The sequence below is a fragment of the Aulonocara stuartgranti genome (genome assembly GCF_965226115.1).
Source record: "Aulonocara stuartgranti genome assembly, chromosome: 22".
Lineage (NCBI taxonomy): Eukaryota > Metazoa > Chordata > Actinopteri > Cichliformes > Cichlidae > Aulonocara > Aulonocara stuartgranti.
In genome coordinates, this window is record NC_138957.1 from 25,202,065 (window position 1) to 25,213,873 (window position 11,809).

The 11,809-nt window shown below is 43.0% G+C and overlaps 1 protein-coding gene across 4 annotated transcripts in view; it reads left to right on the plus strand.

The window, feature by feature from the left end:
* Nucleotides 1-11,403, plus strand: part of LOC309698512 (RNA-binding motif, single-stranded-interacting protein 3) — a 296,725-nt gene extending 285,322 nt beyond the window's left edge. For 2 of the 4 annotated variants that reach the window (XM_082521018.1, XM_082521019.1), the window contains 3 exons: nucleotides 6,752-6,841; nucleotides 8,556-8,680; nucleotides 10,500-11,403. In XM_082521018.1, coding sequence (XP_082377144.1) covers nucleotides 6,752-6,841; nucleotides 8,556-8,680; nucleotides 10,500-10,503 — 219 coding nt within the window. In that variant the 3' untranslated portion in view covers nucleotides 10,504-11,403. The remainder of the gene's footprint in view (nucleotides 1-6,751; nucleotides 6,842-8,555; nucleotides 8,681-10,499) is intronic. The other 2 variants (XM_082521020.1, XM_082521021.1) reach the window with 1 other exon arrangement.
* Nucleotides 11,404-11,809: the final 406 nt, after the last annotated feature.

The following is an 11,809-nucleotide window of genomic DNA, read 5'->3' on the forward strand; positions in this document are numbered from 1 at the left end:
AGCAAGCACAACCAAATTTTCCTCTGCTTATCCGATGTCCGGTCACGGTGGGTAAGCAGTGTAATCCAGGTGTCTTTCTTTCCCCAGCAATACATTCCGGTTTCTAGTGGAGTATCCCGGGGTGTCTGCAGGGTAGATGACATGTAGTCTGCTCCAAAATGAAATCAAATCGATTCATAGAAGGGTGCACTTTAAATATACGTGGTCGGTTGTTTTTTGTTATTTGTTTCCTCTATTCCAGTATACAGTTGGAAAATATCTAAAAAAATCTGCGTCTAGTCTTGAGAGATGAAAAAGAAATGTTCAAGTTGTTGTGAGGGGTGCTATAGGTCGGTATGACCGAGTTGGAGGCTTTTCATCTCAGAGAACATTGTTCGTTTAGTTTAGAAACACTGAGTAAGAGATGGGTTTTACATTTCCTTTCAAAGAAGCCAAACCTTCTTAGGCTGTCGCCACATGTGCTCAGCCACGGAGCTGCCATATCATTTGTTTTACACAGCATGCGTTCACAGCCACATATTGAGAGAGCGTATTTCCTTCCTGATCTTCCACATTAAACAGACTTCCTGTGAAGCTCAACAGTGTGACAGGCCTCTCGCTTCTCCACCTTTTTCACTTTCACCCCCTAATTTCTGTTTCTTTCTCACACTTTTCTGTCTCTCCTCGCTCTCTAAATCGCACAGAAAATCTATCGCTCCATCAGTTTTCCACACACTCACTTACAGTTGCTGGCCCCTAAACCGTGAACTCCCCACCTGTTTCAGGATCAAGTCGACTTAGAGGTGTCACACAGTTCTGAAGCCTGACTTCCTGCCCTAACCCTGCTGCCCGCAGGCAGGCGGGCAGGCAGACAGCTTTGCTCCAGAACTACGTTTGATCTCTGTGTGTGTGTTTGGGTGTGTATGATTGAAACAGTGCTGCATTGTACAGTTATCCATGTGTTTCCAGGTGAGCTGTCAGCGACTGTGACGCCATGTTGGCTCTGTCAGGAATGCCCCCTCCCTAATCTGCCCCAGCTGTGCTAACAGCCAGGATTAGAGACAGGCTAATCTATGATGATGGCTTCTGATGTTTGATGGGTTGTATTATAGGAGAAAGTGGGTTAAAGCTCTCTGTCTGCTTTTTTCATTTCGGGTTTACCCTTTCTACCTCTCCCCTTAGCTTTCCTGAGGCAATGTGCTGTGTAGCCTAACCTCTCTACGGCTGAACTAACATGCACGCCATGCCACACTTGATCATCTTGGGGAACTGAGACGCGTTTCCTACACCAGATGCAAAATCCCTTTCATGATTGGGAAAGCCTGTTAAAAAGAAGGGGTTAGGAACAAGGATCTGTAACTATTCATGTATTTAACTGGACTTGACACCACATACTCTTTGAGCACATTCCTCAAGTGTACACACAGAAGCGGTGAGGTTATTTTGAATGCCCCTACTGGTCACGTGACTTAGCCTTCACCGCAGAAGAGCACCTGCAGTAAGCACCGTCTCCAGAGTCAACAACTTATCATGCTTCTGGCTGCTGAAGTAGAGCCACACCTCAGAATACTCTTGGCTGTTCCAGGCCTCGCTGCGGCTGTTTGTGTATGGCTGTGGCTTCCTTTTTCTCTCCAAGAAAAGAACCAAATGTTCTCAGTCCGCCCAAGCTGTCACACTGGTGTGGTGACCGTAGCTTTCCGAGAATGCCGTGTTATTTTGCAGCGCAGATCAGCTTGCAGGGTGAGGCTTTAAAAAGGAGCGGCAAGGAAAAACCTCGCCTCATAACGAATGAGGATGGATCGTTGCCTCCTAATGGTCACTGCTTTGGAATTTAGCTGCTTCACCAGAAAATGTTCTGTTTTGAACTCATCCAGTTCAGCTTGGTGTCTGTCTGACTTGAACGACTTGATTACAGAATGCTAAAGAACCTCAGGCGCACTGTTTATGGATGGCACACATAAACATGCCATCCATGCTTCACGCTGATTTATTTTACCTTGTTTGGTGCATATTGCTCTGTTGCTGATTTATTTACCGTCTTCGAGGTCTCACCACTTAACAGGAGTCTATCTGTCATGCCTCGTGTCCCTGTTAGTCGCTGTGCACGTGCATGTGCACATGTGCGTGCGCTCTGTTCGTCCTTTTGATATTTGTGTCTGTGTGTGATTGCATGGCTGTCAGCATCTACGTTTGTGCGATCGACATATTGTTTGACATGACAGGAGGTGACCTTCCCTCAGTGTTCTCCATCCTCTTTCTGTCATGGCATGAAGAACTCTGTTGTCATGGTGACAGCGGTGATTGACAGCATCTGTGTCACAGGAAGACAGATTTGTATGAAGTGTTTTCCTTTATTATCTGGACAGCTTCCCTCGTGTTTTTGCTTTTTTCTACATACATCTGTGCGTGTGCATGCTCGTAAGCTTTCCCTGCATGGGTAAAGTTGACGAGCATGCACTTTCTTCTTCCTCTTCGACTTCGGACTGTAACACATGTTGACACCCTGCTGATTCCCCCTACCACCGAGCTCTTTGGTCTTTGCAAGACTGGGATGATTATTTTTAATGCAACACTCTTGAACTATCTTTATTTTGTCTTAGTCCAGGTTTACATTCTTTTGAAATATTTGGAGCTGTGATGTTGGTCTGATCCTGAATCTAAAGGCTGGATCGGGAATCAGTGACCTCCCCTCATTTCTTTTATATTTTGCTACGAAAACAGGAAATAGGTGCTGCGATTTGATGAAACATGGAAATATATAAAGTAATACGTCATATGAGGCAAAACCAGGGCTTGTGCAATTTTAAGAAGTCAGTATTTGGTATGATCACCTTTATTCTTCAACACAGTCTGAACTCTCTTAGACAAGCCTTCTTTTAATTCCTTTAAATAGTCTTCAGGAATAGTTTTCCAGCCTTCTTGATCATTGTCATGATGAAAAATGAAGCCACTGCCAGTCAGACTCTTTCTAAATGGCACTGCATGGTGGATCAATATCTAATGGTACTTTCCTGTGTTTATAATTCCATCAATTTTGACAAGATTCACCTGTTGCACTTCTCTCCTGACCTCCACCATATTGGTAGCGATTTGAACCAAATATTTCCTGTACTCACTGATTTTCAGTCCAGTTCAGTTCATAGCTTGGCCTTTTCTCCCTGTTTTCCAGACAAGTGAAAGGCCAGCTGCATCTCTCTGTGTCCTGGCCTTCAGATACTGTTCATCTGCTATAGATAGTTTGTAGGCCTACCATTTATTTTGTCCTCCCTGTCTAGTTTCCTCACGTTTTTAAGGAAACACTACACCGAGATATGCCAAATGTTGCGTCAATAGCTCTTTGTGAATCACCTTTTTGGTGAAAAAATACAACTTTATGCTGTCAAACTATGTTAATTGGACATTTTTCAAAAATTCAACTAAATAAATTGGAGCAAACTGGTTCTCTTGCAAAGTTGTCTATGTGCAGACACAACACTGGTTCACAAGTCATTCAAGCCTTTTTATGCTTGAATGATTAAAAGGTTAGTGCCAAGTGGCTTAAGAAATAAAGAAAATGCTTCTCTGAAGAAAAAAGGACTGGACTGAAAATGAGAGAAAAAGCAGCCAATGTTCAAAGAATAACTTTGAAAGACCTTCAGAAAGCCTGTTTCTCAAAAGCACTTTAAATAACAAGAAAGTCTGGCTCATAGGAAGCAAGCAGGTTGAGTGGTCCTCAATGTCAATCAGCTGCAAGAATCTGCAGTCGGACAGACTCCAGCTCCACATTTTGAACTGCAGCTGGCGACGGTAGTCTTCATACCTGCTGTGAGCTGAAGGGCCACTCCAACCGGAACCCACGGCAACAGCTTCTTCTTTCATACTCGCGCGCATATATGTACGAGTATATGCCCCTGTCTCCTTACAAAGCAGTGTAATTCTGTGGGAAACACTGATAGCACCGGTGGTCAAAAAGTTTAAACAATATCCTGGTGAGGGAGAGTGAGTCGTAAATAAAAGCTTTCTACCATAAAAGTGACTGATTTTACTGGCATTAATCTCTGCAGGCAGTCTTAACAAACCCTTGGGATGAGGATATGAAGAGCTTGTCACAGTGAAGTGGGACAGCACTGTAATTCACAACTATTGATGTGCATTTCCAATAGAACTTCACTGTGATTTTTAGATCAGTAATCATCAGAGCCCTTCCCCCACGCCGCATGGCCATTAATAACATACACTGAGTAGCTGGATGTTCTAGCCTTGACCCGCTATTATCCCTCACCTTGCAGACGATACAACTGAAAAAGAGAGCGTCAACGCACAGAGGATGGATAGATGCGGAGCTTGAGTGGCAGGCCAAGAGGCAGAAGATTTATGTGAACATTTGGAAATGCTAATGTGCTGTGCCACATTCCACCAAAGCTGAGAAATCCTCGTACCCACCAAACTTAAAGTGTCTTTACACATCATTGTGGTGCAGAGGCCCAAACCACCGCTGAACCAGCGCGGCTGTGTCTATGCTATGGATTTTCATCCTGGTGTTGCTGCATTGCGGTCTGAATTTATACCGTAGTTATAGGTGTATGTCATGGAGAGTGATGGTAGAGAAGAGACTTAAGGAGTCTACTCACACCATTCTCGTTAAGGAGCTATTCAGGCCTCCTGTTCATCAAACATACGCACACGCCATCTGCTTCTGGCACTGCTGTGTGTGTGTGCATGTGTATTGACGTATATGTGTGACTTGGAGAGTGAAACACCATTTATGGCCAATTAGGGATGCTTTATATTACCCAAACCTGTCCCCTGAATATGGACAGCAAAGTATTAAAAGTGTTGAAATTGGACAAAAATCATCTTTATCACTATAGCAACTCGATTATCTGTAGCCGCGCTTGACATCCCCCTGACTTGCCGCAGCAGCGACTGGAGAAATATGCCTTGCTCAACCTGCCACATTAAATAGGTTAACTAATGGTTATGGTAAAAGAAAAAAATCTTATCTTATTAAATTTTCTTGTTAAATCTAATTTAAATTCCTTTTGCAGTCCTGCAGAGAAATATAACCTTTCAAATGGACATTCTCCCTATGACAGGGAGATTTTGATATTGCTAATTATCTCCTACTTTCCTTCATTTGCTTTCATGCAGCCCTCACAGGTGAGTTGGCTGAATAAGTTAATAGGGTGGAGAGGCGAAGACCTAAAGTCCCGAGGAAAATTGGTATGCATGGTTTTGATCCACCAGGGAGAAGGTCACTTCAACAATCTGATAGGCCTTTTTAGACGCTAGCAGGTTGAAAGAGAGCGAGCAAGAAAGAGAGAGAGTGACAGGAAGGTGAGAGGAAAGAAGGGACGACACGGAGAGGTAATGTGGTAATGTGTCAGGAAGTCTGGATATGCCACCTCACCCCATCCTGAGTGTGACAGCTCTGAAGGTGTGATAACCTTAAATTCCCCTGCCCGGACCCACACAGCCACGCTCGCCTACGAACGCCACACTAACATCCATCCCAGGGCATCCTCCTGGCCGCGCGTAGCAACGGTGGGGGAGTTAATCACCCATGTCCATGGCCTTTAGCTGCTCTCATTAGCGGTGAGCGGTGGAGCCGTACCCGATCCATTAGCAACGCTGCCGGTAATGACACTTCACCAGCACCGCCGGGGCCGCGGCCAAGAAAGGCTTCGCAGCCCGGCGCAGCCCCTCCATTACCGACTCGTACTGCATTCACTGCGTACACGCTTTTTAGCACTTGCAGGTGGGACTAAGAGGCAAAGGGAAAAATAAAATAGAAAGAAAGGGATTGTACTTCCCTTTTCGCTTGGTCCGGAAAAGCAGCAGGAAGATGAGGCCAGGGGGAGAGGCAGCCTGGTGGCTTTTATCTGGGATCACATCCGTTGGCGCTGTACTGCAGCATTATCATTCCAAGCCTCTTTGTCTTTGTCTGTCTTTCTCAAACACAGACACACACACACACACACACACGTATGTATCCCACACACAGCTGTACACAGGAGAACTTGCACATTCACAGTTGGACAGACAAATAGTGATAAGTCATCTTTTATGCACAGGCATGTGCTAATTAAAAACAAGCACGCACACTAGTAAATCAGGCTCACACTGATGTGTGTGTGTGTGTGTGTTCACCATTACCACCGCCACACAAAGCATTCACAGCAAGTTACAGAAAAGGCTTTGCACAAAGTGCCGTGTCTTCATTCATATTGCATGTGAAAGCCCCCCCCTGGCTGTCATGTAACGAAACCTGTGTCACGCCTGTAAAATGGCCATCTTGGAGCAAGCTAGCACCCTGTTAAAAGCCAGGGCATGCATGACTAAAAGAATATAGGCCACAGGCAGCAGACCACCTGCTTTTTCTTTCCTCTCCCTCTCTCTCCTCATCCCTGTCGTTTTTTTATCTTCTCAGCTGTGGCCCAGTGCATTTGCTTGCCTCTGAAGTCTTGGTGGGACAGCAGGGCATCTCTTCTTTCTCCTCTTTCTCCTTCTCCTTATGTAGTCTTCTGATCTGCTCTGCTCTGCTCAATATATACACATATTCTTTTAGCGCCCCCCAAAGGATGCTGAGGGCACAGCAATCTGCCACCCTAATAGTTATGGGAGTAATTACACTGAATGAGTCTTCCAGGGAATTATGATAGACATAGGGCTTTTTTATGTGAAAAGCATGTATTGATTAATGTTATAATGGAATTTGTGGTTCCGATGTGTGTTGTAAGAATTACCACATGACAGGATTTTGATGCGTGTGTGTCTTTTGTTTCTGTTTCAGTACATGACTGCTGCAGCCGCCGCGGCGCCTATGCAAGGGACCTACATTCCCCAGTACACTCCTGTGCCTCCAACCGCTGTCCCTGTCGAAGTAAGACCCACATGCATGCGCACGCTACTCGTCAAGTATTAAAAATCTGTCGACGTTTACGCATAGGAGGACATCATTAGTACTAACAGCCTACTCACTTCCACCCACAAGCACTCCCTTCGCCATTTCTAAGCCTGCTCGCCACATCAGTAGACTTAAACAGTCATTAAATTGACAAATTACATTTGAAGCATGGCGCAAATTGCTTTTATTCTCTCTAAACAAATGGCTTCGTACCAGCAGCACATAACAAGGATCAAAAACTGCAAGCAAAGCAAGATGAGTCAGAAGTTTTATAGTATTTGGGAAAGACATTTGAAGTGCAGTGTAGACTTTCTCACGTCCTCGGCGGCTGTCTGAGCTCCTGGCAGGTTCGGGCAGTCCAGGCTGAGAAATGATGAACGTGGAGAGCGGGTGGGTAGGCAGGCAGGCAGGCAGGCAGGCAGGCCAGCAAGGAGAGCGGGCCAGCTGTCTGGCGGCTGACAGTGCGGTCGTACTCAGATGGACTATCAGTCGTGTATCAGATGACAGGAGCTGAAGTGAGACACAGTGCCGGCGGTGCTGTCTCTCTCTCTCCACCCCACCTCTTCCCCTACAGCCGGTTTAAGCTGGTAGGTAGCTGGAACATGCACACATCCGTCAGCCACGGAGCTCTGGCTAGCCCACCGGCAACGGACAATGACAGTTTTCACTGACAGAGCCATTAGTCGCTTCCTCGCCCCCCCCCCCCCCCCACCCCACCCCCTCCCACATCCCACCCCGTCAGAAAGTTGCAGTCTTCGTCATGAAGGAGCGAGGCGGAGGAAAGAGATGTAGTTGTAGCGTAGCCCACGGCACCTCTTGCCTATTTCATCCTCACAATTGTCTTCTCAGTGCCAGCGTCAGCAGCGGGGTGTATATCACTGTATCAGCCAGTGTCTGGAGGGCTGATGTATGGACAGGACGCAGTATCCTTGAGAGCTTGTTAAAGGTGATTGAGATGACTCAGTGATGGTGGCTATCTGTATTGCTCGACACGTAAAAAGGCTAAGAGGCTGTTGTGATGAATTCATTGTACGTAGCCATCCTTAAAAAAGTTTCTACCTTAGACTTAAAATTCGGCAAAAAATATAAAGTATGTTTCATTAATGGCATGATCTCACGCACAGACTGTGCATCTTTTTTATTGTTTAGCCTCCTCGGTATTGCTCTTCTTAGAATAAAAATGCTCCTTTTATTTTTTTGTTGTAGTGCACGAAGCAAACGTCGGCCGCACTTCTACAGCGTGTGTAATTCTTCTCAACGTATATTGGCTTCTTCGGATGGAAGAACTCTTTGCTTTAAATGAAGTTATGTGTTTAGAGTGGATGGAGCTGCCATAGGGTCTGTCAGTTTGAGAAGTGAATAAACAAAAAAATGCTCTTTGGTATACTTTTATGTCAAGTCAAATCAAATTGTCTGTATTACGTCTGCGGGAAAGATATTCTCTATCCTTAGACTCTTGATTTCTGTGATGAAACTGCACCAAAAAATCCTTTTACAGAAAACAAATAAGACAAACCGCATAAGCAGCAGAAAAGCAACAGAAGAATTGTCCCTTTTCCAAGACAGACAGGCATGCGACACCACAAATGTAAACACAGAGTAGACAGAAGGAGAAGTTTACTAGATACAGCCGCATACTTGTCTTCTTCCAAGCTTACATGTTTCCACCTGTGTCTCTGTGTGTGTCCAGGGAGTGGTGACAGACGCTTCACCCCAGACAGTGGCTCCTTCATCACAGGACGTGGCTGGCCAGCAGCAACAGATCCAGGTGGACAGTGCTACTGACCATGTTCCTGCTTACTCATACCAGTCCAAGTACGTCCAGCAGGAGACAGTTTCTGCTAACCTTTTGTATGCATCAAAATCTCTCTTCATTAATTTTTTTCTTAATATATAATCTTATTTTTAAAATTCAAGCTTTTGAAACGGCAATATATATGACTATGTATATGTATGTGTGTGTATATATATATATATATATATATACCAGCCACTTCATTAGTTCCAAACAATAAGGATCCCCCACACCATTACACCACCAGTAGCCTGAGCCACTGATACAGACATGATGGATTCCTTATTTCTTGTTGTTGTACCAGGAAACATTTTTCCAATCTTCTCTTGTCTGATTTTGGCCAGCCTGTGCAAACAGTCGCCTCAGTTTCCTGTTGTTAGTTAACAGGTGTAACAGACGCTCCTCTTGCATACCTTGGTTGTAACAATCATTTATTTGAGTTGCTGTTGCCTTCCTATCAGCTCCAAGCAGTCTGGCTGTTCAACTCTGACCTCTGGCATCAACAAGGCGCTTTCACCCAGAGAACTGCTGCTCACTGGATATTTTCTCTACTTTGGATCATTCTCGTAAGCCCTTTAGGCAATTCAGTGCCTAAATGCAATGAACTGCTGCCATGCGATTGGCTGATATTTCCATTAACAAGCAGATGAACAGGTGTACCTAACAAAGTGGCCAGTGAGTGTGTATTGATCCAGCACATAAACCCAAATGCTCAAAGTAATTAAAGCTGATTAAATACTTTAAATGACATTTTCACCCATTTTGAGTTAATGAAACAGATTATTTTAATTAACCATCATGCAGATTAGGTAATCACCATTTATATCGTCTACTTATTTATCTCGTGTACGTCTGTGGAGGATATGCTTGGCCTTTAATATTGTAGCATCCAGACATGTTTGGGAAGGAGAGGAAAATGATGAAGATTAATGATCTGTCTTATTCAGCGGATTTATATTTGTTTACATTTCTGCTATTACGATTATATTTAACTTAATGCTGTAGCACAAAGCTGTGTTAGTGACTATCAGCTGGTAATGTGCAGAGTGATGCCCTGCTAATTTTAAAATATAAAGTGTCTAAAGTTTTTTGTCCAAGATAAAGCAATGAATAATAATGCTAGTTAAATAACACCGACTGCCTTATGTCAATTCAGACTGCCTAATGGAGTAATGGATACTACGGTACTTGGGTTTTATTAACTGACACTATTTGTCTTGACTTAATAAGTGTATATCATAATCAAACAGAACACATAACATAAAAACTAAAATGTTTTATTCCTCACACCATTTAAATATTAACTTTATTGACTTAAAACAATATTAAGCAACTGATAGGTATTTTTTTGTTTGTTTGTTTTGTTTTTTAGTTTTTGTTGTCCTTTTTAAATAGGCTGGAAGTAAATGATCATTTTGGGTTTTATAATCCGGTACAATTTCTCAGTTTTGTTTTTTACAATTTGTTTTTAGTAGATAGTCTCCCTCGGGTGTTTGTGATAACAAAAGCAGTGAAGTTTGTGAGGTTTTTCTGTTTGACGAAGGTTTTTGTGAAGCAGAGGCTTAATAGAGACCTTAAAAAGAAATCAAAAAAGCAAAGTACTATGAAATGTAGTAGCATTACATAATGATTCAGATTATTCCTGGCTGCCGTTGTCACTTTTTTGCTTTCTGACCCGATCATAACTCTTTAACGCGTATCATTTTGCTCCAGCATTCTGACTGAGCTGTCAGCCGTCGGCTCTATTGCTTCGCTGCGTTTGTAAAATTGTGCTTTGATTGCAGACGCACTCACGCTCTCTCTTTCTCTCTGTATTTCTGTTTTCTCCTCTTTCATCAGATAGCAACGGCCTAGGCGAATGTTCCTGTGACAGCGTTGCCTTGAGACAGAAGGTGGCTGCACTGTGAATGTGAGGAGAAAGAAAGAAGAAAAGAGATTGCTTCCAGATTGCCCAGGCACCAAAAAAAAAAGAGACACTTTTTTCATTTCCTACCTGGCCTACAAGGAAAAAAATATCAAGAAGGAGGCAAAGATTGCAGAGGAAGGGGATGGGGAAAATTGCTGGGCACAGTGCAAAGAAGTGAATTTGTTTAGTCTGGGAACCTGCCTGAAGGGGCTGGGCTGAAGCTTGAAAAGTTTCTCAAAGAAAATTCTCAACGAATTGAAACAAAACAAAGAAAAACTACAAAAAAAGAATAAAATTGAAAATTCGAAGAAAAAAAAAAAAGGTTGAATGCGCAGGTAGGTGATGAAGTTTATTTTGTAATTAGAAAAGGGGAGTCAAGTTTGAGATACACACAGAGATTGTCTTCCTCAGATATTAAGCTACAGTTTCTTTTCTGTCTTTTTATGTTCTAGTGTTAAATCTTAGTTTTCTAGATATATTCGAAAAACAAGATGTTTTTTTTCTCCTTTCTTTCTTGAATCTTCATGGCCTTAATTTGAAGGGCGCCAGAAACTTTTTACAGAGATTAAGTCTGACGTCATGTTGGGAGGAAAAAAAAAAAAAAGCTAACAAAAACAGTCTCTTGGACCACTTGGAGGGTACAAGACAGTAGATGAATTGTTCTAAAGAGGAAAAAAAAAGAATCTATCACATAAGCTGTACAGATTTAATAGAGAAGAGCTTTTTTTTCTTTTCTTCATTAGAAGAAAACTTTGATAATTATTATGTCAGAGGTAACTAAGTGTCAGAAGTAAACAAATGTCTGTCGTGGGGGTGGGAGACTCTGGGTGGGCGGGTGGTCGGGCGGGTGGGGGCGAAGCTTTGAAGAGATTTTTCACAGTGAGGAAAAAAAAGAAAAAGTAAACATAAGAAAACATGCTGCAGTCCTGCAGGATGCAGTCTGCTGCAAATGCTGAACTTGTTTTTTATCGTCATTATTATTTTACATGGCAACGTTGCTGTCGATGACATTAGTGCTTTTTATCTGCCACATTTTACCTTTTTTATGAGCTTTAAAGATGTTTTTAGCCCGCTTTGCTTGTCACACTGCAAAAAAAAAACTCACAAAAAAGGAGGAAAAAAAATAAATAAAATGAGCAGGAGGAAAACAAAAAACTACAGAGAAAATTCTGGCAGTAAAACAAAAAAAACAACAACGTTAGATTCAGTAGGAGCTTATGGTTTAAACCAATCAGTGCAAAAG